We start from the raw sequence: 25756 nt of genomic DNA on the forward strand, positions 1-25756 counted from the left end.
GAAGAAGTCGGGACTGGTGCCATGGCCCTGGTGGCTACCGCTACCTCTGCGTTGCCCACCTCCAGAAGTGACAGGTGTCTGAGTGCAGTGCATCATGTCTGCATTCGCAGCGTACAGAGTCGTATAAAAATAAAGGCTATTGACTGGTTGGCACCCCTTCCCAGAATAATGACTAAGCAAGTACACAGTTAGCTCCCGACAGCGGTTCTGTGTACATGATAACACAGAGCAAAGATGAAAACTGCTATTCAGCTGAGCCAGACAACAGAAAAATGCAAGCGGAAAATTGTTAGTGCTATAAGAGGACACCAAAACAAATATTTTCTTCCCACCATGGCATTTCAGAATGACGACAAACACGGTACCCAAGCCCGGTGCCCAGGCAATATGGCGGACTGTGACTGAAGCAAGTTAAGGGCTCTGGGTCTGCCGCAGACCTGAGCCTGAGTGACAGTCCCTCTGCAGACTGACTTCATTGACTGCGGGAGAGGTTCTGACTTCTCCACATGTCTGCATGGCTGCAGCAGCAGAGTGTAGTGGCCAAGAGCTCAGTCCCTGGAAAGAGAAATGGGACCCAAACCCTCATTGGTTAATGGGGGCCATACATTAAGCAAGCTGGCTAACACATCTAAGCCTCAGGTCCCAGGCTTACAAACACTTATGGAGAGCTAGCTAACCAGCCAGGCACTGTGCTAGATATTTTCCATGTAAAAGACTCATTTTAATCCCCACAACAGCTCCAGTGGGGTAGCATGGTAGACTGATTACAGTAATACCCCACATTTTATCATGCCTTCCTGCATCCAGGCCCTTTGGTGGTGCCCACCCATCTGGATTCAGTAAGAAGCAGAAACACCTAGGAATACATTTCACCAAGAAGGTGAAAGACCTATACTCTGAAAATTATAAGACACTGATGAAAAGAATAGCAGATGACACAAATAAATGGAGAGGTACACCATGCTAAGGGATTAGAAGGCAATATTGTTAAAATGTCTATACTACCCAAAGCAATCCACAGATTCAGTGCAATCCCTATCAAAATGCTATCACATAACTAGAACAAATAATCCTAAAATTCATATGAAGTCACAAAAGAACCCGAATAGCCAGAGCAATCTCTATAAAATAGAACAAAGCTGGAGGTATCACGCTCCCAGATTTCAAACTATACTACAAAGCTATAATAATCAAAAGTGTAGGGTACTGGCACAAAAATAGACACAAAGAGTAGTGGAACCAAATGGAGAGCCCAGAAATAAACACATTCCTATATGGTCAATTAATCTGTAGAAAAGAGGCAAGAATGTACGGTGGAGAAAAGACAATCTCTTCAATAAATGGTGCTGGGAAAGCTGGACAGCTACATTCGAAAGAATGAAACTAGACCACTTCTTATACTATCTACAAAAATAAACTCAAGATGATCAAAGACCGACATGTAAGACTTGAATCCATAAAACTTCTAAAAGAAAACAGACAGTAAACTCTTGGATAACAGTCTTAGCGATATTTTCTTGGTTGTCTCCTCAAACAAGGGCAACAAAAACAAAATAAACAATTGGGATTACATCAAACTAAAAAGCTTTTGTACAGTGAAGGAAACCAACAAAACAAAAAGGCAACTTACTGAATGGGAGAAGATATTTGCAAGTGATATACCTGATAAGGGGCTATTATCCAAAATATATTAAAAACTCATGTAGTTTAACGCCAAACAAAACAAAACAAAAAACCCCACAAATAATCTGAGTAAAAATGGGCAGAGAATGTAAATAGACATTTTTCCAAAGAAGAATACTGATGGCCAATAGACACATGAAAAGATATTCAATATCACTTATCATCAAATGCAAAGCAAAACCACAATGAGATATCACCTCACACTTGTCAGAATAGATAGCATTGAACAGACAAAAAAATTGGTGAGGGTGTGGGGGCAAGGGGACCGTCACACACTGTTGCTGGGAATGCAAATTGGTGCAGCCACTATGGAAAACAGTATGGAGGTTCCTCAAGGAATATAAATAAAAATACCATCCAGTCCAGCAATTCTACTTCTGGGTACTTACCCGAAGAAAGTGAAAACACTGATTTGGAATGATATATGCGCCTCTATGTTCATTGCAGCATTATTTACAATAGCCAGATTATGGAAGCACTTTAAATGTGTACCAACAGGTAAATAAGGAAGCTGTAGTACACACACACACACACACACACACACACACACACACACACAGAGGCATGAATATTACTCAGCCATAAAAAAGAATGAAATCTTGCCATTTGTGACAACATGGATGGACCTAAAGCGTATTATGCTAAGTAAAATAAGGCAGACAGAGAATGACAAATACTGTAGGATTTCACTTATATGTGAAATCTGAAAAACAAAGCAAATGAACAAAAACAAAACAAAACAAAAACAGACTCATAAATATAGAGAACTGGTTTTCAGAGTGGGTGGGGGAGGAAGGAATGGGTGAAATACGTGAAGGGAATTAAGAAGTACAAATTTCAGTTATAAATATATAAGTCACAGGGATGTTAAGTGCAGCGTAGGGAATGGAGTCAATAATACTGTACTGTAATAACTTTGCCTGGTGACAGATGGTGACAAGACTTATGGTAATCATTCCACAATGTATATAAATGTTGGATCACTATGCTGTACACCTGAAAATAATATAGTATCGTGTGTCAACTCTATTTCAGTAGAAATAGAATAAAAATTAAAAACAACATATCTTCTATACAGAAAAGAAAAAGGAATAAGCAGAGAGCGCTAGGACATTAGGGGTTAACCTCGTTTGTCTCAGGACTTAGCAACTTCTGTGTGAACAAGCATAGGAGAGTCTGCTGGATGATGACACGGCCCATGGAGGGAAGCCCAAGGTCCTCAGCCACCGGTCGGCCACACCCAGCTGACTGCAGATGTGGGAGCCACGTGCAGTCAGGGCCAGTCCCTTGCAGAAGAACCATGCGGCTGAACCCAGGCCACATTGCTGAACCACAGAAAAGAGAGCTAAGTACAGAGCTGTGCCCAGAGCCACTGAGCTTTGTGGCAGTTTGTTATATGTCAAAGGCTAACTGACACGGAGAGATACAATTTTCCCAGATTTTAAAATGAAGAAGCATGGGGCACCTGAGTGGCTCAGTCTGTTAAGTGTCTGACCTCGGCTCAGGTCATGATCTCACGGTTCGTGGGTTCGAGCCCCACGTAGGGTTCTGTGCTGGCAGTTCAGAGCCTGGAGCCTGTTACAGATTCTGTGTCTCCCTCTCTCTCTGCCTCTCCCCTGCTCAGACTCTGTCTCTCTCTGTTTCAAAAATAAATAAACTAAAAAAAAAAGAAATTAAAGTGAAGAAGTAAAGAGACAGAGAAGTTCAGTAATTTTCTCAAGGTCATAGAATTAAGAAGTAACACAGTGGATGCACTGAGGCCATCGTGCTCAGATGGCCATGCTTGTCACCACCAGGCCATACTGCTCTGAAAACCAAGAGGGAGATGCTGTGGGGGTGAGAATTCTAGGGACACGTACCCAGGTTAGGAGAGTGGAAAGGGCCTTGTTGAGAAAGTGTCATTTAAGCTGAGGGAGAAAAGACACAAGTATGTATTCAGGTAAATAATGCAAGGAAGAGCTTTCCAGACACAGGGAACCATACGCGCGAAGACCACAAGTTAGGAAAGGGCTTGGTGCATTGGGTAGGATAGATGCTTAAGTGTGTGAGGCTCATTAAGGGAGGGGTCCCATGAGGTGGAATCAGAGATAAATGAAGGAGGGGGCACCTGCCAGGTCTTGGAGTGATACTAAGGGACTTGATTCTAAAGGCAAGGGAAGCCACTGGGGACATTTCAGCAGAGAGGCGCTGGGCTCTGGTTTCCCCAAACCAGAGGTATTTCTCCCAGGGATCACCCAGAGGAGTCATAGGAGGGGACTGGGGCCTGAGCCAGGGTCTATGCTGTGTCTTCTAGGTGCCAGGTGTTATACTCGCCACTTGTCCCCACAACAGCGATGAAGGATAGCTAGCATCTCCATTCCCGATTTAGAAAGAGGAAACAGGCTCAGGAATCTGAAAGGTAAACTCAAGTTCACCCAAGAGCATAAGTGTTGGAACAGGATGGGATCCCATGTCCATGTGCGTCCAAGCCTCTAGCTGCAGTCACCACCTCACACTGCCCAGAACAGTGCAAGTGGTAGACTGAGCAGGGCCTTCAAGCTCAAACCCCAGCTCTGTCCTTTCTGCAATTCACTTCCCTTCTCTGATCTCGGGTATGGGAGGCCGGGGGCCAGGGAGCCAGCCAGGAACTAGGACGATGAGGTGACAGAAGGCAGAACTTGGTGGGCAGGTGAGAGGCTACAAGTGGTAGTGGGGAAGAGACACCAAAGGATGAGGAGGGGCCTTCATCACAGAGGCAGAGGCTCTGGCGTCTAGCCTGGCCCTGTCCCTAGTGGGCACACACCCGTGCTTGACCGAGGGTGGTGGAGGTTTCTGGGTCTTCCTGTGATGAGGAGCAGAGACCCATTTTCTGTTGCCCTGGTGTATTCGTCACAGCACCCAGGATGCCCCACCCCACGTGGAGGGAAGGGACACGGCCATCTCTGCCAAAGCTGCCTGTGTCTTCTTCCGTCTTCCCTCTCCTCCTAGTGTGGGATTCACTGCATCGCCCTGGGGCTCCCTCCCCATGCACATGCCACAGCCATGCACACACACAGAGCAGGGCCACAGACACACACCACACCCACGCACACACACATAGCAGAGCAACACACGCACACACCACAGCCTTGCACACACACACCAATCCATGTGTACACACAGACATAGCAGTCATGTACACAAATAAAATATAGCCATGTACACATACCCATGTGCACACACCCATGCATATAGTCATGCTACAACCATGCACACACAACGACCCCGCACACACATGCAAACACATATACCACATCCATGCACACTTGTGCAAACACACCTCACTCATGCACACTTCCCACACACACCACAGCCATACACGTATACACTCAACACACACACACACGCACACACACACACACACACAGACTGTCACAGCCTTGGGGAAAACTGCAGAAAGGAAAGGCATGAAAAGGAGGGTGGATTCCACCCATCACAAACCCGGGCCCTGGGCTCTGAGTGGTGTGGTTTGGGGCGGAGGGTCACTTGAAAGAAGCTGCAGATTTGCCGTCTCGGGGCCTGTGCGCCTGGGTGCCAAAGGATCCCTGGAAACCCACTGAGTTCTGTCTGTCTGGGGAGAGAGGGGGGCTGGGGTGGGGGCCTTCAGAAAGCTGGCCTCCGCCCTTCCTCTGCTCTCTGGGCTGTGGACTGTGGGAAGATTAAGTGAGAAGGTGAATGTGAAGCACTTGGTAAACTGTAACCAGCGCTATGCAAATGTTAGCAGCTCAAACGGACAGAGAGAGAGAGCGGTGGTGCAGGAGAGCCAGCCAGGATGCAGGCAGGGAGCCCTACTGACCCCGAGCCGCCCAAGGCCCCAGCTGGTGGGGCTGCAGAGTGGCGGAAGTCGCTGAAGCCTTGTCATCCGCACCGCACCGTGGGGATGGCAATGCCACCTGGGGTTAGAGGAGGTAACCCTGTGAGATCCTTCAGCTGCCCCAATGCCAAGCCTGGACTTCACATCCTTCTCATTACTTCGCAAAGGCCTTCGTGTCGACTAGAGCCCATTTCTTACGACATCCTTGGCATGTACTCACAGCTCACTCCATAAAGCTCAGGCTCCTTCCTTCACTCGCTTCTTTGGAACACCTCCTTCTCAAAGCTATATCCCTTTTAAATCTGAGGATCTGTCATCTTTGACGCCCAAAGTACCTGAGAACTTTCATACATATGCACAGGAGTCACAGGAGGCAACTATTCCCATGCAGATCGCTGGGCCCTCGTGGGGAGGTGGCAGTTCAGTGGGTCCAGAACGAAAGGCCCAGGCATCTGCATTCTGAGCAGGTATCCCTCCTTCCTTCCTCTACCGTCTGCCTCTGCTCCCTTGGTTTTCATGCAAATGAGGTGGGAATTTCCTTGAGACGCCACCCAGCTCTTTCCTGCCTATCCCTCAGGGCAGGTGGGACAGAGGCGGCTAGAAGGCAGAGTGCCCCTGGAGGGGACAGGAGAAGCTGAGAACCTGGAAGAAAGCAGGCAGGGCTGCGGCTGGCCTGGGACTGGAAGGGTTTGGGGTGGGGGCACTCAGGGAGCTGGAGATTGAGACGGGAGAGGCTGGGGAATGACTACAGCAGTAACCGAGCTTCGGCTACGGCTACTGTGGAGCTACAGAGTGATTCGTATTGTTCAAATTATCTTTAAAACTTTTCATTTGAATCTGTTTAATAAGAGAAGGCTTACCCTAAGGAAGAGGTATTTTTTTTAATGTGACTTGGGAGCTGAATTGGAAAGAACGTTGCAACAAAGATATTAAAAAGGGGATTAAAACAAACCACTGGTGGCCCATCTCTGCGGGCTCCCACAACCTGCGACACAGTTCCTGAAACCATAAAATTAAATTAAAAAGGGGGACACGGGACATGGGACGTTAATCATGATTCATCTTCCCTCTGCTGCTCATGGCTCCTGGTGCTAAGCAGACACGGAAGGGCTATCCTGATGGGCTCCTGGTGTCCAGGAAGGAGCTCAGGTCTTGAAGCCTCAGGGGCTTTCTATCTCTGCTTCGCCCACTCCTAGCATAGCAGGATGACTCTGGGCAAGTTGCCTGGACTCTGAGCCTCAGCTTCCTCATCTGTGAAACGGGAGTAATATTGGACCATCTACCGGGAAGGGTTGCTAAGACAATGAGATACACAGAAAATTAAAATATAGAGCCTGGCATATATGAGTTGTTCAAGAAAACATTAGTTCCTCTCTCTGCAGCCTAAGGTAGAGGAGGGAAAGACCCTGCAGTGCCTTGCCTTATTGATATTCTGTCCTTGGGTCACTCAATGCTTCCTCTGATGACTGTGACCCATTGCTTGGATCCTGGCCACCTCTGGACTTCACGCTTCTTGCAGTGGCATTTTTATGGTTCATCCATCATTCACTTCCTCATTCATTCATACACACTGCAGAGCAGCCACCAAGTGCCAGGAACATAGCTGGGCACTGGGAAGACAAAGATGAGTAAGACACAGTCCTTGCCCTTAAGGAGCCATGGTCAAGTGGGGGAGGAAGAATTGTTGCCACAAAGCAGCGTACAATATGTGCCTATGATCAGAAATCTCATGCCAGTACCACACAGACACATCCCATCGGGATGTTGTGGTATCCTCCCCTTTGGCCAATGGTCAACACAAGAGCTGACCCTGAACCAACTTTTCCAGTCCATCACCCTCATATAAAAGCCACATGGTCCTTAGAGCTAAGGAAGCATTGGTATCTCCTGATGATCACTCCTGCTTTCCCTTATTAGATGATATAAGTTATAGAAACCAACTGCTATGTTCCTACTATTTGTTCTGGCTGCCAAGAATCCCAAAGCAAAGTGCTAGCCTCAGTTGAACAATTTCCATTAGTGGAGGTTTTCTAGTCTATGTCTCCTCTCGCCATACCTTTCTTGATTACTTAATGCCTGTTATTTTATCCTTGATCAGAAGAATAATGGTGATGATGATGATGGAAAATAACTTGGGAGCCCTTATCTTATGCCAGGTGCTGTGTAAGCGTTGCATGCGCTCCTTCATTAACCTCCAAAATAATCTTTTAAGGTGGTTGGTCACCAAGGCATTTTCCATTTTTCAGAATGAGGAAAACGGGGCACAGAAAGTGTGAGCAACTTGGTTACGGCCAGGAAGTGTGCAGGGATTCTAACCCACTTGTTGCCTTATTTTGTTTTCTGAGCCACCTTTAAACTCTGAGGAAAAAGAGAAGGCATAACACATTATTTGAATTAAAAGGAAGAACATGGAAGGGGGTGGAAGAAAACAAAATGTTGAACGGGTGAGCGGTGGAAAATTCAGAGGATGACATACTTATTCTAGGTTTTTAAGGAAGGATAGGATTTCAACAGACAGAGATATGGAAGGAAGGCATTCCTGGTAGTGGAATGATCTGAGCAAGAGCAAGAAGATGTGTGGCTCATTTTGGTTTACAGAGAGTTTGGAGAAGAACAGCAGGACATGCATCTGGACTTGCAGGCAGGGCCAACACAAAGATCCTTGAAGACCAGGTCAGGGGGTTCAGAAGACAAAGAGGGGAGTCTGGAAGATTCCTAAGCAGCACTGTTAATATGCTTCAAGAATATGAGGTGGGGGAGGGATGACATCCAGGAAGGAAAGGAAGCAAGATAAGAAGCAGACACAGCAAGATAAGATGTTCTGAAAATGGCGGAAGAGAGACCAGCAGGGAGGCAAGGAGTCAAAGACCATCATGAAGATGACTAGAGGAGGGAAGGGTTGGGCCTTGAACCTCTGTCTGTCGTTTCATGCACTAATTCCTTTGACAACCAAGATGAGGGGGGTGTCCGCGTGACTAGGGTCATAGCAGTGGCTGAGGCCCAGGCCCAGGAAGCTTAAGGGAGGGAGATTCTTAAGTGTCCAGGAGAAAAGGATTCTAACCTGGGGCCCAGGGAGTCTTTGACCCTTGCAAAATATGAAGGATATAAGGATATATTTTTTGAACATTTTTTAAATGTTTATTTATTTTTGAGAGAGAGAGAGAGAGAGAGAAGGGGAGGGGTAGACAGAGAGGGAGACACAATCTGAAGCAGGCTCCAAGCTCTGAGTTGTCAGCACAGAGCGCGACGTGGGGCTCGAACCCACGAACTGTGAGATCATGACCTGAACCAAAGTCGGACGCTTCACCGACTGAGCCACCCAGGTGCCCCTTTAAAAAAAAATTTTTTTTTCAATGTTTATTTATTTTTGAGAGAGACAAACAGAACGTGAGCAGGGGAGGGGCAGAGACAGAGAGGGAGTATTTCTGCTTTTTAAATATTTAAACAGATTCCTTTCTTGTATATAGACTTCTCTTCCTTCTTGGGTCTGGCTCAGAGTGACACCCATGAAGGCCTGACTCTGGACACCGAGTTCTGTCTGACTTGGGGAGGTGGGAAGTTTCTGGAGTCCTCCTGAGGGCCTGAAAGCAGCCAGAGAAGTGAACCACACCCAGCAAGTTCCAGGCCACCTCTCTGCTCTCCTCCACCCATTCCCACACAGGATATGCCCTCCCCAGGGAGCTTCCTATCCTTCCCTGCGCCTGCAGGATGCTTTCTGTAGGCTGCTCCCTCTTTCTTCTCAGCTCAGGAGACACTACCATGGAGCCCCTTGCGGTGACAATCCTGCCATCCTCTGCCCCCTGGGGGCTGTCTCTCCATCCTTCATCACACTCACAGTGCAGGGGTCTTGACCTTCCTTCCAGCTCACCTCCCACAGCCTCCTCCAGGAAGTTTTCCCCAAGCCATGTGCTTCCCCGCCACTGGTACTTCATCAGCACATTAACTGTAATTTGTTGTGATCTGCGTTCCTCAAGACACCGAAGGTCTGTGAAGTTCAGTCCCCATCTTTCCCACCACTGTATTTGCTTTCACACTTTATCAGGCATGCAGTAAGTGCACAATAAATGCTATTGAATGTCCTTGCTGTCAGAAGAATCTGGGTCCCTCGCAGCCACCAGAGTGGGAGCTGTTTGAGAGCAGGGCTCCTGTCCTACTTATCTCTATTCCCGTGGGACTCAGCACCAGGCCTGGCACTGAGAAGGCGGCTGTGAGTGTTTGCTGAATAAGTCTGCAAAAGATGGAATGAACAAATGCTACTTCTGAGTCAGGGCAATGGAGTCACAGCAAATTCAAAACTCCACTGCGAGGTTGTGAAGTTTCAGTAACAAGGGGAATGAGTGAATAAGTAATCCTAGAATATGAGTCAGTAGTGGCTTGCCACGATTCTCTGAGCCCAAGTTTCAGTCTAATTAAAAGATAACTGAGTAAGATTCTGGAGTTTAATGAACACTAGACAGAGTTTATTGATTTCTGCCCGCAAGCCTGTGTCTCCTGTTTCTTCCCCGCCTTAGTAAATGGCACACCATCCAACCAGTGGCTCAGGCCGAGAACCGCAGGTTAGCCTGGTCATCTCTGTTTGAGTGTCCCCAAACCACCAGCGTGTCTGGTGGCTTCTTAGAACACACACTGACTTGCCTGCTTTTTCCATCTCTGCTGCACTCACTATGATCCAGCCACCACCGCCGTGGTGCCTCACCTCAACTACTGTGGCATCTTTCCAAGGTCTTCCTACCTCCTCTCTCAGGCCCACATACCCTCTCCACACAGCAGCTGGAGAGGTCTTTAAAAACAAGTGAATCCAGTGATCCCCCAAGCCACCTACACTTCTGCTATCACCTTGTCCCATGTCCCATCATACACCTGCCCCTCTCCATGCTCACACCCACATCGACTCTTCTTTGTAGCTGCTCTCTGCTCTCCCATCTGCCTGGATGCCCTTTCCTGGGTTCCACCTGGCTGGCTCCTTCTTTGGATCCAGGTTTTAGATTACATGACCATCTCTCCTCGGAGAGCCCTTCTCCGACTGCTATCAGAGGGTGTTTTCCCTTGACTTGGTTTTATTTCCATCAGAGCGCTCTTCGCTATCTGAAATTATTGTATGTGTTCATTTTTATGTGTTTGCTTTTCTCCCCCTAGAACACCAGTCCTTTTCACATGCTGAAACTACCATAGTCCTTAATTTTTTGTTTTCTGTTTCTGTCCCTACTTGAATGTAAGCTGCAGGAAGGAGAGCCCTATCCAGTTCCTGGCTTTGTCCTGCTAGCACAACAAACAATATTTGTTGAATTAGTAATTGAATGAATGAGTGAACGAACTTTAAACATGTCCACAGAATGAAGCTGGCTCTTAGAGAAAAGTAAATGTGGCATTAATCACCATTACCACAAATACAGAATAGAAACAGGGAAGATCCAATCTGCACAAACTGGATCATACCTGGATTACTGTACTTGGTTCTGGCCCCTGCACTACCACGAGGACAGGCAGTGCAGGCAGGAAACTGACCAAGTTGGCACGTGAGGGGAAACTTAGAAGACCAGAGATAATCAGCTATAGAAACAAGAAATCCTAGGAGGAATAGTGTTGCCATCTTTCAATATCTAAAGAGCTATTGAAGGAAAGAGGGGATTGATTTAGTTTACAGCCCTAAAGGTAGAATCCAGATCTAAAGGTATTAGTTTGATAGAGACAGATTTGGTATAGAAGAAAATGGTCTTTTTTTTTTTTAATGTTTTTTATTTATTTCTAGGAGAGAGAGAGAGAGACAGCGTGAGCAGGGGAGGGTCAGAGAGAGAGGGAGTCACAGACCGAAACAGGCTCCAGGCTCTGAGCTGGCAGTCAGCACAGAGCCCGACGCGGGGCTCGAACCCACGAACCGCGAGATCATGACCTAAGCGAAAGTCGGTCGCTTAACCGACTAAGCCACCCAGGCGCCCCGAAAATGGTCTTTTGACAGCCAGCTTTCATAGCAAGGGAAGGGGCTACTTTACAAAATGGTGAGCTTTCCATCTAAGAAAGCGTACCCGCGGTTAACCAGTTGGCAAGGACGTTGAGGAAGAGATTCAAACAGCAGAAGATGGCCTCCAATATCCCTTTCAACCTTGAGTTGTCTGGAGTTTTATGACATATAGGGATTGAGTCAAGAAAAACAATTCTGGCTAACAGGAGTTCTAGAACTTCCTTCTCTAGCCATCCTGATGGCAAAAAAGTATCACCAAAACCAGGTTTACAAATTAAGCAGCAGGAGCATTAGCTGAGAGGTATCTCATGGGCTTGTCACCATCTCAGAAACACACGGTACAGCTCACTGAACTTGAAATCTGTTGTCTATGTGTGACCATTCAGAACACCCGGCTGCCAAATATTGTAATGGTCCAAAAAGATGCTTCCTTTTCCAGGGGAACACAGCTCACACTATCTATCGCACAGTAGCTAAGAATGAACCTGGGTTTGCTTTCTGAAACTCCACCATTTCCTAACTGTAGGGCCTTGGGCAGAGAAATGAAACCCTCCAACATGTGACCTCATCTATAAAAAGGATTTCATCTAAAAAGCGGGGAGGGAGGAATTGACACAAGAATGGAGCAAACGTGATAATTAATGAGGCTTTGTGACAGACAGACACACAGACATTCACCATGCTGTTCTATTTTATGCATGGGAATAGCTGCAAAATAAAAAGTGAAGAGAGGGGGAGTTTGAAATAGTACCAACCTCATGTAATAATTGCAGGGCTTAAAGAAATCATCATCATCATTATTATTAGAAGGAATTTTTACAAATCCTAGTTATTACCATTATTACTGGGAATGTTTAAATATCCCATTTAATCATCCCAACAGCCCTCTGAAACAGCGGTAATCATCTCCATTTGGCAGATGAGGAAACTAAAGCCTGTATAAGTTAAACAAATCCCACAGCTGGTACAGGGCTGCAACGCGAGCTGAAACCCAGTATCCAACTCCACCATCACAGCTGCCTTGATGTCAAGAATAGCTCCTCGTGTTCTACTTGGTAGAGATCTACGCGGTTATGACATCGCTTATTCATCTAAGGCAGTGGTTTCCCAGCTCGGTTCTCAGCAGAGCCTGTTTTTGTTGTTGTTTTTTTTCCCCAAATGCAGCTTTTACTCAGGACTCCAGGAAGCAAATTCCAACAAAGCCAAACAGCCCTGGCTGAAGTGGGGATGGGGGCCCAGCAACCAGGCCTCTTGATTCGAGGGTGGTCCCTGAAGCACCCTAGGGTCTATGAGCATAGTGTGAAAACCCCACATTGGAGCCTGCAACAGCAACAAACCCCCTAAACTCTGAGAATTACATTTAAGGACAGCCTCTTTTGCATAATGCAGCTTTGGGTTTCCTGTCTCCACCACATGTAATCCTCATTATCGACTCTTGAGGTGGACAAGGCAGGGCATATCACCCTTAATTTGCAGATGAAAAAATCAAGGCCAAATGGAGTTTAGCAACTGGCCAAAGGTGCACCAGTTCACTTTTTAGCCAAGAGCAGACTGGAAGTAGAGTCTGTCTCCATTAACTCAGTGTGACCTGGCACAGAGGGTGCCATCTACTGGAAATTGCCACTGACCTTTGGTCCACAAAGTGGACAATCAGCTTCTTGGCCACTGAGAGCTAAGCACAGCCACAAGGGCCCCCTGCCAAGGCCCTGTCCCAGAGCAGATGGCCATAGGCAGGGGAGAGGGGCTCAATGCCACTGGAGGTCTGGACAGCAGGATTTTGGCAGTAGACAGGCCATTCCCATCCCAGCCATGTCATGCTGAGCACAGGGCACAGTACTTAATAATAGCTAAAGTGCCTTCCACCTTCACCTCCAGCCTAAAAGGGGACAGCAGGAAGGCACACCTGGGTAGTGGTTAGACTTCACCTTTCTTCCTAGCTCTTTCATAGAAATCCCTGAAACCAGACACATTTGATAATTGCCTAAATTATCCCCCACTCTGGCATCTCTGAGCTGAAGGGGAGCATGTGTTGGAAAAGGCGACACTTAATTATCACTTAGTCTTTAATTAGCGCTTAATTATTAACACTTAATCCATCTGTAAAATGGGGACACTAATACCTGCCTCATAGGGACTCTGTCTGGGAGGATTAATTAATGTTTGCAGCCCACTTTGAAGACGCCAAACATTGAACAAGGGCTCAGCATTGGCATTAATGATCATGGTGGTTTCCTTGCTCTTCCTAATGAGCTGTCTTGTCTTCCTCTCCTTGCAAATATCCATCCCCAACGATATCTGCCTGACTCTGCCCTGGTGGAGAAACATTTAGCTCTGTGTTTCCCAGACACAGGATTTCCCATCCAGGAAAAGGGCTATTTACAGCCATCTTCCCGCACTTTAATTTTCTATTATGTCCTCTGAATATGTCAATGCCTTCCCAGTAAATATTTTGATGTGCGCTCTTGCGGCGGCTTCTGTGGAGGCTGAATGGGACAGCTGCTCCCTGTATTAGGGAATTCCAGATGTGGTTTTAAACCACTAGATTCTTCCGTGCCAATGCCAAGCCTTTGAGGGGTGAGAAGGGGAAAGTATTACCCTGTTGCTTCCAGGCAAAGCCACGGGCATCTAACCTTCAGCCCCGGCCAAGGTGGGTTTTCCTTGTGCAAAATGAAAAATGTCCCCTTAGAGGGCTGATACAGACACAACAGAAATACAGCCCTTGACTGGCCCTGCACCCAGGTAACTCCAGGACCCAGTCACCTCCCTTATAAAGCTTGGACAAAGGACCACAACAGATGGAGGAAAAGTATACAGCCTTTACAGTTTAACCAGACTGAACTATGGGCCAGAACATTCCCCCAGAAGGTCCCACCTCTGCTCCTCCCTCCTCCCTTGGCACCAGTCACATAGGGGGACACTCACTCTTCTTGGAAGCTGAGCCCGTTGCCTCTTGGAGTCCCAGCCACGGGGTCAGAGAGCTGGTCCTTTGAGGTCCCGGGCTGCAAAGCCTCAGGCAGGCCTTGAACTCTCTTCCAGATTTCGTGGCAAGTCTTGTCCAGGCTGTCTTGGGGTGTGTCCTGGTGGACCCAGATGTATCTGGGGAATGGGCCCAGGGCGGAGGGGCGCTTGGCCACCAGGCCAGAGGATGAAGGGAGCCCATTCCCACTGGCCATCCTCCTCCTCTCTTTCCGGAAGCTCCTTTGTCCACCCAGGGCTCGAAGACAGGGGGACCATCCACCACGGCCCCTCATTCACCGGAAGGGGAAACGTGGATGGGCAGAAGCAGGTCAGTTCTGTCTGACTGGTCCTCCAGTAAGGTGACTATGTTCAGAGGTCTTCGACTTGTGTGTGAGTGGTGGCTGGAGGGCAATTTTGTTTTGGGGAGGGGAGCTTATTTTGATTTGTTTTGATTTGTTCTTTCCTGACTTTTGCCCCCCTCCCCCTTTCCCTTAGAAGAAAATATTTGAAAGTCAACAAAAACCAGTAGCTTAGTAACCGTGGAATCCCCCTGAGCTCAGGAACCAGGCGCCTGGGCGGGCAGAATGACATCTGGGAACAGTTGGAGGGGGAGGGCGGGCTCTCCCCACAGTCCCTGGCACACCCCCGTCGCGACGCGCCCGTGACACCTTGCGGAGCCTGCGGCTCAGCCCATTCTCGCCCGCTAAGCCGCGCGGATCGCTGGGCGAGGGCCCGGCACTGAGCACCTTGCTAGGAGCCGTGGGGGCGGGGGGCCGGCATCAGGTACTCAGTGGGGCCTTCCCAGGGAACCCCGCGCACCCTGAGAGCCCAACAGCCCGCCCAGCCCCGCCTGGCTCGGCCCCCTGCCCGCCCCCAATCCCCTTTGCCAGAGCCGCTCAGCCGGCCGCCTTGGGCAGGAAGACCCCCGGGACTGCGGTCGCCCCGGCGCCCCCAGCAGACACCTGCCGCGCCCCCCGCGCTGGGCTGCGCTCAGCCTGGACCCGCCAGGGTCCCCACGCCTCAGCTGGGCGCTGTCTCGGTGGGCCGCACCGGACGCAGCTGTTCCGGCCTGTTTGAGTGTCGGTGGCTCCCACACCCTCCCAGTACAGCGCCAGAATTCCTCTGTTGGTTTCAAAAGCAACGGCTCGGTGCGCGGGCCGCCCCTGGTTCGGTGCCCAATGCCCCACGGCGGGGTGGGGGTGGGGGCCCGGAGGACCCCAGAGCCCTTGCTCCTGTTGGAGGTCTAGGGCGCCGCAACCCCGCCTGGCCCCACCACTCCGTGTGATATCTTCGCGCCTGCCTGGGCCCCTGGCCCTGTATCGCCTGATTTTACCCCAACTGCCACTATGTTGGGGGCTTACCGTGTGCCAAGCGCTGAGCTTTCTGTGACATATTCAAACTAACAAGCTTGTGCCGCAGTTCAGGAAACCCAGTCTCTGGAGCCAGAAAGGGGTGTGTCCAAGGCCCTCTTTCTAGTGGATTCAAACACAGCACCCCCCCCCCCAAACCCCCCAGCCTCCGGGTCTGATCCTGTGAGTTCAGGCTTTGATATCAACCAGTCCCCTCCCGTTCTGGGGGTGGAGGGTGGGCACGTAGGAATGGAGTCAGAGGCTCAGGTGAGGAAAGAAGGGCTAAGTTAGCAGTTTGCCGCCCACTGGTCTCCCAACGCTCACTGGATGGGCTTTCTAGAACTCAGAGCTGACACAGCTCCTTGCCCAGGCTCTCTGACCCCACGAATCATTGTTCCTCCAGGGTTTCACCCAGTCAAGGGAGAGCCAGATGACTGGAAAGAAGACAAGATGAGAACAGGCCAGAGCTGGGTTGAACCCGGCCAGTGCCACCACCTAGCTGTGTCACCCCAGCCAATTTTTTAACGTCTCCCATGCTCCGTCCTTCCTTCATTCCCCAGCACTGACTGAGCACCTCCAGGTGAGTGGACCGGCCAGGAAGTGTGCAGGTGAACAAAGCAGCCTGGGGGTCCCTGATCTCCTGGAGCCTATATGCCAGAGCAGGAAGACAGGTCACAAACTAGCATAACAAATAAATAAGCACTAGTTACAGATGAAATAAAGGCTCTGATGGAAACTGAACCAACAAAAGGAGGCAAGGGAAGGGGAATAGTGGCAGAATTTCATGGATGTCCAGGTAGGCCTCTTTGGGGAGCTAAGGTTAACATTGGAGATGAGACAGAAGGAAGAGAAGGAATCCTCTTTCTGTAAAATGGTGTTGATACATTATTATGAAAACCACATTTCTGACACATAGTAGGTACTCAGTAAATATGTACCAGATGAATTAATGGTATACCCTATGTAAAGCACCTGGTGATTCAGCAGGCCCTACACACATTCCTGCTCTTTGGAGAAGACCCGAGTTCCTGGAGATGTTGACTCTCAATTTTGAAATCCGAGCTTCATTCTCCTTTGATTTTCATTATAAAATTGAAGATGTGCTCCTTTGGGGAAAATTCTGAGGATCTAGACTGAATAAAATTATAGTTAAGAATGTAGAAAACCTTTTAAGATAGTGTATTTAAAGGAAAAGTGATCATTTCTGATGAAATATTAATAGTTCTGAAAATGTCACTCAGTGTTTGTGCTGCTTAGCATTTGGTTGGCTAACACTTATGCTTAGAGCAGTATGCCAACAGCCCAGCACTGCCCAGGCCACAGGATTCTGGAAAGTTAGCCAGCTCACTCACTACTGTTCTTTCTCCCCTTCAGCAGGAGACTAGGCAACAGGGACTAAATTGGAAAGGATTGCAAAAAAATATATATATATATAAAAATAAATAAATAAATAAATAAAATGCAGCAGAGACAGGGAATAAAGATAGCATGTTTCTTGGAGCACAGAATCTTTCTAGAAGATTCTGCAAAGGGTGCCTGGGTGGCTCAGTCAGTTAAGCATCCAACTTCAGCTCGGGGCATGATCTCGCAGTTTGTGAGTCTGAGCCCAATGTAGGGCTCTGTGCTGACATCTTAGAGCCTAGAGCCTGCTTCAGATTCTGTGTCTCTTTCTCTCTCTCTGCCCCTCCCCCGCTTGTGCTAACTCTTTCTCTCTCTCTCTGAGAAATAATAAATGAATAAACATAATAAAAATAGAAGATTCGGTGAAAAACTTAAATGCAATAATTAGAAATAGCATAAAACTATGTCCAATATGGTAGCCACTTGCCACATGTGGCTATTTTAAAATTCTATTTTAATGTAAATTAAGTTAAAATTGTAGCTCCTTAGTTCGATCAGCCACATTTCAAGTGCCATATGGGGCTTTGGGGCTACCATTTTGGACAGCACAGAGAACATATTCTTTGTCCTAAAACACATGGACTCTAGAACCAGACTATCTGGATTCAAATTCTGAGTTCATGTGTTCTGGCAATGGAGGCACTCTGTGCCTTGGTGTATTTGTTCTCTAGGGCTGCCATAACAGAGTATGACAGAATGGGTGGCTGAAACAATAGAAATTTATCTCTTCGCAGTTCTGGAGGCTAGAAGTCCAAGATCAAGGTGTAGAGAGGGCTGGTTCCCTCTGAGGCCTCTCTCATGGGCTCATGGATGGCTGTCTTCTCCTTGTGTCTTCATATGGTCTTCCCTCTGTGCATGTCTATGTCGTCCCCTTCTTATAAGGACACCAGTCATATTGGAGTAGAGCCCACACTAATGATCTCATTTTACCTTTACCACTCTTTGAAGGTTCTATTTCCACTTACAGTCATATGGTATCTGAGGTACTGAGGGTTAGGACTTGAACATATGAATTTGCAGGGATACCATGTAGCTCACAACACTTGGTCTCATCTATAAAATGGGATGATAAAGAACACCCGCTTTGTAGAATTGTAGATATACCGTTACTAATAACTATTTAACACATGGAAAGTCCCTAGAATGCCTGGCACATAGGAGGCCCATAAAAGTGCTGTATGCTATTCGTTCCTTTGTTGATTACATTGAAATGTGTGCTCCTGAAGTTTCTAAATAACAGCTTCTGTGCTATATGTAGCGATGGAGGACTTTAGCTGTACTGGGAAAATTGCTCTGTGATGGAGGGACAGACTCAAATCATCAACTAAGCCTCTCTAGGCTTGGTTCATTTTTGAGCACCTGTCATGGGCCAAGATTGTTCAAGGTGCAGAGCTAGGAGATGAATAAGATCTCTTTCTAGCTTAGACATTGTTACAGGCAAGTGTAGGGAGCCAAGTGTTCCGTAAGTGCTTGGTACACAGCAGATGTGGGGAAAACTGAGCTTATTCCAGTCTCGTTCAATATAGGTAGCTGTGTTTCTCCAGTACGTATAGATCTATGGGCCCAGCTCAGGAAATGGTGTCCATCTCCATTGGACACTTCACTTCAAACTCTGGAAAAGGGCAGGGACCAGGCCTCTCTTCAGCACCTTGAACAGTGGGTTCAATTTGTTTGGGCAAATTCTTCAATTGCCTGTTACCGCCTTTATTATCCTGAGCAGGTGGTTTAACCTCTATATATCTCAGTTTGCTCATCTGTGAAACAGGAATAATACAATACTGACCTCATAGAGTTGCTTTGTGACAGCTGAGATAATAATGCAGGACACAGCTTAGAACAGGTACCCAGTGAATATTAAGCTATCATTATTTAGGATTCAGAGATTCTTGCTTTTCTGTTTATAAGCAGGAAAGCCTCAGGAAGCAGCAAATCTCCCTCCCAAGTCTCTGGCCCAAACCTTTCCTCGCCCAGCTTCCATCACTGACACTAACACAGCCAGGATGGCCAGGATCCAGGTTGGGCATGGCCTGTGCTCTGTGAAGACCTTCATAGGTGCGAAACCAGCTTCCTCCTATAGGCCCTATCCCTCATCTAACATATGTATATATATATATTTTAATTTTTTTAATGTTTTATTTATTTTTGGGACAGAGAGAGACAGAGCCTGAGAAGGGGAGGAGCAGAGAAACAGGGAGATACAGAATCCAAAGCAGGCTCCAGGCTCTGAGCTGTCTGCACAGAGCCAGACATGGGGCTGGAACCCATGAACTTGAGATGGTGACCTGAGCCGAAGTCGGAGGCTTAACTGACTGAGCCACCCAGGCGCCCCTCATCTAAAATATTTTAAACACACCCACCTCTCACCACAAATATAACTTTTTGGCTGTAAAATAAATTTGAAAGGCTTTTTGCCATTTTGCTTTTGAAAATTTTTGGCCATGAGTAGTTTATTTCATTTATGGCCGGCTGTGATTTCTTACCCATCTCGGTGCCCACCTGGGAAATCTTGCACAGTGAGAGAAGTCCAACCTCAAATTGTTATCAAATGAAATGAAATTTTTATGACTACTGAATTCAACAGTTAATGAAGTTGACATAATATTGCATTTTGCATTTAATTAAATATTTACTGATTTTAATGTTATAGTTTTCTACTTGGTATTGTGGAGCTAATAAAAACATTTTTAGGCTTCAAATTTTCTTGTAGGCTCTAAAAACCCACAGAGAAATCCCCTGTGTTACCAGGCCAATGATGCCCTAATGGGTCAAGCTGCCCAGAGCAGAACCCACGCATAGGGAGCTCCCAGGGAAATCTGAAGGACAAACCATCAGAACTGGAGCAAGAGGAAGATGTAGCCATGTGTCACAGGAATAGGTGTCCCCTGGATATTGTCCCAGCCACTGAACCCAGCCACAGAGCAGCCAGTCATTTCTAGGACTTTGAAAAGGACACCAGAATGCTCTAGAAGCAATGCTATGACCCTGTGACTTCTCTCTCTCGGCAACATCATCAGTAATTCTCACCATTGTCCAGGGGATATCAGCCCTTATTCTTGCCTCCCTTCCTTGCCCACATGTGAGGAGACTGTTGAGAGCTTAGGCTGTGGTAGCCAACACACTTGAATTTGAATTCTTGCTTTGCTACTTCCTATGGAGTGGCTTTACACGTGCTTAACTTCTCTGGCATTTTATCTTTCATCTGCAACATGGTGGTTAAAAGAACAGAAGGTTCAGAGAGGGAGAGGTTCAAATAGGAAAACGCAAAGTTTCTCGGCACAGTGCCAGGCTCACAGTGTGCCCACAATAACAGATACTGATTAATGTTATTATCAGCTATTAAAGTAAAAACAGTAGCTTACGGGATCTCCATTTAAAGTCAGGGACAAGGAAGGCCATAGTTGATGGAGGCAAAGAATACATCTTGGCAGTGGGGGCAAAATAAGGTAGCAAAAAAGTCAGAATGCATTTGACCTTTCACTTTCTGTTCTGGCTTTCCCACCAGCCTCATCGTGACGGGTGCTCCAGGAATTCTGGAAAGGCTTTATGTGGGATCCTTCTCAACTAGAAGCTTGGTGTTCTGCCCTTCCTTTCATAACTTCCGGGCCAGGATACTGGTCACCAATATGCATTCATTTAAGATTTATACTAGTTGAGTGCTGAGATGATTTGAGGCACCTTTCAGATTAAAAAGTAAAAATTACAGCATTGAAGAATAAAGCAGAACTGACTCCTTCTAAAGAACCCAGAAAGAGTTGCTACTCTCAGGCACCTGAATTGGTCAGAACACACGGAGGTAATAAGGTAATAAAACTGAGTATCCTTATTTGTCAGCTAAAGCAAAAATGGAAACACGTCGGAAGGCAGAGTTTTTATTTTCTGACAGCAGAAAATACACATCTTCATCTGTGGAGACAAAATGTTTCCTGGAAATAACCCCAAGCATGAATTTATCATGAGTCCTTGTATAAAGGACACTGAGTGACATAGTGGGCAATATATTCAATTCTGTTTTCATAAAGACAGAAATGCCATTAAGTTGGTCAGTTTCTCACATCAGGGTTCTCTGAAGACATAGAGCATAACATTAAATCATAACTCAGAGAAGGCATTTCTTTGAGGAACTCAGATAATGAAGTCTGGGGGAGACACCTTTGGGTCCATTCCACAAACATTACTGAGCACCTAGTCAAGCATCCATCCATCCATCCATCCATCCATCCATCCATCCATCCATCCAGAAAAGCTCTACTAAATGCCTACCGTGTACTAAGCACTCTAAGTGGCACTGGTGAAGATTGCTTGCAAGAGCTGACACCTGGACCAAGTTCTGAAGGACAAACAGGAGGGCGCCAGCCACAGCAGGAGGAGCAGAGCATTCCAGGCAGAGGGAGCAGCCTGCACAAAGGCCCAAGGCGATGGAGAGAGAGAAAGCATGCTCATCTCAGGAGCATAAGGGCCTACACATGGCTAGAGCATGGGTGGGTGGGTGCGGGGAGCAGGGAGACGGGGCTGGATGAGCAGGCAGGGGCAGGTAATGGAGGCCCCTGTTTGGACAATCTAGCAGGGAGCTAGGACTTCACTCTGTAGGTCATGGGGAAATGTCCTGGGAAGGTGTGGGAGCTGTGAATCAGGGTAGTGCTTTTGAAATCACTGGTGGCAAAGAGGAAGCTGTGCTGAATGGGGCAAGAGCAGAGCTGGGGCATTTGTGATGTGGCTATTGTAAGAAACTGGAAAGAAAGACCGGGAGAGCCCTCACTGGGACCTGGGAGATATTAAGAAGGAAGAATTTAGATGATTTGGGGGCTGCCTGGATGGAGGGGTTGAGAGGGCCCGGGATGAGGTCCCGGGTTTTGGGCTCAGGAGCCCGTGGACATGGAGGCACTGAGCAGAGAGGGGTGTGTGTGTGATGACAGGTTAGAGGCAAGGGGAGTGGAGATGCGAGCAGGCTAGGGCACAGTGTCCTGCAGGACATCCACAAGGGGAGGATGACAGACACACTGCAGGTACTAGGGACTCAGACCTTCAGGAGGAGGTTTCTGCCAGAGGCAACTCCCAGTCCAGCAGGGAGCAGCGGGGACAGTGAGAAATTGGACAATTACAGAGCCTAGAGAGTGCAGAAGGGAGATCTCCTGCCCCTCCTGCCCTTCTGCCTGCATCCTGAACTACAGAAGCCTCACTCTGTCTCCCAGACAGGCCGCCTCTCACCTGTCTCTCTCCCTAAACTGAGCCAGGAGCCCCCCTCCTTTCCATCACAGGCTGTATCTCTCCCAGAGTAATTAACCCGTGCTTTGTTGTTTAACTCCCTCTTCAATAAACTATCAACCCCCTGAGGGCAGGGACTACTGGCCTTGCCTTATTCTTCTTTGTATTTGTTACCGCAGCACCTAGCAGGGAACCTGGGGTGCAGATCAATGTGTCAGACAAGAGCAAATGAATGAATGAATGAGGAGTAAGCCAATGACTACAGAAAAAAGCACGGAGGGGTGTGTAACGATACTGCTAGCTGCTGTGACATGCTCCCAGTATTTCAGTGACTTAATACTGTTAGAGATCATTTCTCAGGGGCACCTGGGTGGCTCAGTGGGTTGAGCACCTGACTTCAGCTCAGGTCATGACCTCGCAGTTTGTGAGTTTGAGCCCCATGTCGGGCTCTGTGCTAACAGCTCAGAGCCTGGAACCTGCTTGGGATTCTGTGTCTCCCTCTCTCTGCCCTCTCCCCGGCTCACACTCTGTCTCTCTCAAAAATAAAATAACCATTAGAAAAAAATTTTTTTAAAAGATAATTTCTCAGATAAGGGTGTGTTTCTGGTGTCCCTGTTTGGTGGTGATTTTCCTCCACACAGTGATTTGGGATCCAAGCTTCTTCCAGCTTGTGACTCTGCCATCCCCAAGGGATCCACATACTCCGTACCATCCAGCAGATGGAGAAGGAAGGATGAGAAAGTTTTATGGGGTTAGCCTTGCAGTGGCTCACACCACTTCTGCTTACATTCCTTTGGCTGGAACCTTGTTTCATGACTTCACCCAACTACAAAGGGGACTGGAAAATGTAGCCACTTCTCAGTGACACTTCAGCACTATTGACATTGTTGACTGAGTAATTTCTGGGGGAGGGGGAGAGCCTCCCTGGGCATTGTCGGATGTTTCGCAGCATCCCTGGCCTCTACCCCCTAGATGCTAGTAGTACCCTCCAGTTGTGACAGCCAAAGCAGGTTGCAGACATTGTTAAATGTCCCTTGGGAGGCAATATTGCCCCTGATTGAGAACCATTGCTGTAGGTCATGGAACAGGAAGCATGAATTTTTGAGATCCAGCTAGCTGGCCATGCTGCAAGAGGCACCCAGCAGTGGGAGTGTGTGTGTGTGGGGTGTTAGGAAAGGCTCCCTGGGAGAGGGGACACTTGAGCTGAGTGATGGTTAAGACCATTTACTCCACACAGTGAGAGAGGAATGGTACTGCAGTCAGAAGAAACAGCGTGAGTAAAGGCACGGAGGCATGATAGCATATAGCTGATGACAGCCTAGAATTGCCCTTGTCCTGTGCATTATGGCCTCTGACAAACTGAGGAGAATTCTCTCCTCTCATGCCACTGATGTGCGTGCTGTCCCTTGCCTTGTATCACAAACAGATTTTTCTGCAAGAAATGTCAGAATGTGGTGGCCCCAGCATTTGGTGGCCCTGGAGGAAGGGCTGACTATGGGCCCTTCTCACGTCTCCCTCCTGGATTCTATGGCCCACAGCCTCATCACGCTTTGTTCTAGGCTTTTTCTTCCTCAACCCTTGCTGTCACCTTTCTTTGGAAGCAGATCACTGTCATCTCCACAGTGACAGCCTTGCTCTGGGGAAATACCAGCTTCTGTCTGATCATGCTCATGATTTCAAATCCCCACCCTCCACTCAGACCCCAGGCTTTTCCTTTGAGCCCTTGCCTTTGTAGTCCTTCTCTTCAGTCTTGCTTGCCCCTCAGCCTCCATTTCTGCCCTCACTGTAAATAGTGTATTTGCCCCACCTCCTACCCCTGGACTTCAGAAAGCTCCTTCATTTTCTTCTTAGGTCAGAATGAAAATTTCAGGGCATCAAGTCTACAGCCCCTATTTGAATAGGGCTGAATTCTCCAGCGCATCAGGTCTTGTTTTCTTTCTAAAACAAACTCTGATCTTATCTAGATATTAGGCTTATCTTGGCGAGTCACTATACTGCATTGGGCTTTTTTGCAACCTGATATTGTGGAGTCATCTTGACCCGTGGCTGCCTACCGCTCTGGGGAGAACGGAAGGGGCATATAGGAAGCCAGCCCCCAGGAGCTGGGCTGAGGGCCACACTTGTCTAGGCAGAGGGCTGTTATCACCTTTTGGACTGCTGCCTCTCCCTTGCCCTGCAAATGTTCCCAAGGCTCCCATCTTTGTCTGCGCCCACATCACTTCAAGCAAAGACTACTGCGGTAAGCTCCTAGCGCACTCCCCTTTTCTGCCATGAACTTCCCATCTCTTCCCTACAAAGTCAGCGTACATGCCAGGCTGTGCCCCTTGGCTTCTACTTCCTAGAAATAAAAGTCCACCTTTCCAGAGTATCTCCTGCTAAAGCAGTCACGCTATACACAGCCTTAACAAATCTCTCTTTAAATATATATTCTGACCATTGTGCATTTGCTTTCTCTCCTCCCTCCATCCAAAAAGTCCTCTCCTCCTGTTATGAGCTGAATTGTGTCTCCTTCCCTAAATTCCTATGTTGAAGTCCTAAGCCCCAGGACCTCAGAATGAGGCTATATTTGGAGACCGGGTTTAAAGAGGTAATCAAGTTAAAATGAGATTAAGGTGGGCCCTAAGCCAATGACTGGTGTCCTTCTAAGAAGAGGCAAATTGGACACAGACACATATGGAGGGGAGACTATGTGAAGACATAGGGAGAAGGCCCTCTACAAGTCAAGGAGGGAGGACTCAGAAGGATCCAACTTTGTGGACACCTTGAACTCAGACTTCTAGCCTCTAGAATTGTGAGAAAATAAATTTCTGTTGTTTAAGTCACACAGTGTGTGTGGCAACCCTAGCAAACTAATATACCTCTTATTTCCTACTGCTTAAGACCAAAATCCAAACTTCTCACCATCCCCTATGATTCTGCATAATCTGGGTCCTGTGCTCCCACCTCCTCCCTCATCTCCTGGGTGTCCCCTCTTCCTCACCTTCATACAGGCCCTCACCCTATCTCCCCTGTCCCTATCCCTTTTCAGGGGCCTTGCTCATGACCCCTGTACCAAAAACCCCTTTCCACCTCTTTGCATGGCTGTGTTGCTTAATTTAGATCCCACTTTCAAGGTCACCACCTCAGAGAGGTCTTCCCAGACCTCCTATTTGAGTTAATATTCCCCCCATATTCTTTCTCATGGCATCATGAACTTTTCCTTCATTGCATCCTTAATTTGTAACGTTGTATGTGTTTATTTACCGCCTATCTTCATCAAGCCAGGAACTGTTCACATGGGTGTATATTCATTATCTAGTACAGTGTCCAGCATGTAATCATGCTCAATAAATATTTGTTGAGTAAATCTTCACCTTGCCAAAGTCTCTATCC

At 47.6% G+C, this 25756-nt stretch overlaps 1 protein-coding gene and 1 long non-coding RNA gene across 2 annotated transcripts in view; one reads left to right on the plus strand and one right to left on the minus strand.

The window, feature by feature from the left end:
* Positions 1-14915, minus strand: part of CUNH1orf94 (chromosome unknown C1orf94 homolog) — a 37598-nt gene extending 22683 nt beyond the window's left edge. Inside the window, exon 1 of the mRNA XM_039230235.1 lies at positions 14397-14915. Coding sequence (XP_039086166.1) covers positions 14397-14725 — 329 coding nt within the window. The 5' untranslated portion in view covers positions 14726-14915. The remainder of the gene's footprint in view (positions 1-14396) is intronic.
* Positions 14916-14961: 46 nt separating this feature from the next.
* LOC120230606 lies at positions 14962-20991 on the plus strand. Its single transcript, XR_005528087.1, has 3 exons — positions 14962-15215; positions 16185-16361; positions 20685-20991. It is a non-coding gene; the product is annotated as an uncharacterized LOC120230606 (long non-coding RNA).
* The last annotated feature ends 4765 nt before the right edge of the window (positions 20992-25756 follow it).

This window comes from Hyaena hyaena, unplaced genomic scaffold (assembly GCF_003009895.1).
Source record: "Hyaena hyaena isolate Hyena2069 unplaced genomic scaffold, ASM300989v1 scaffold_3, whole genome shotgun sequence".
Lineage (NCBI taxonomy): Eukaryota > Metazoa > Chordata > Mammalia > Carnivora > Hyaenidae > Hyaena > Hyaena hyaena.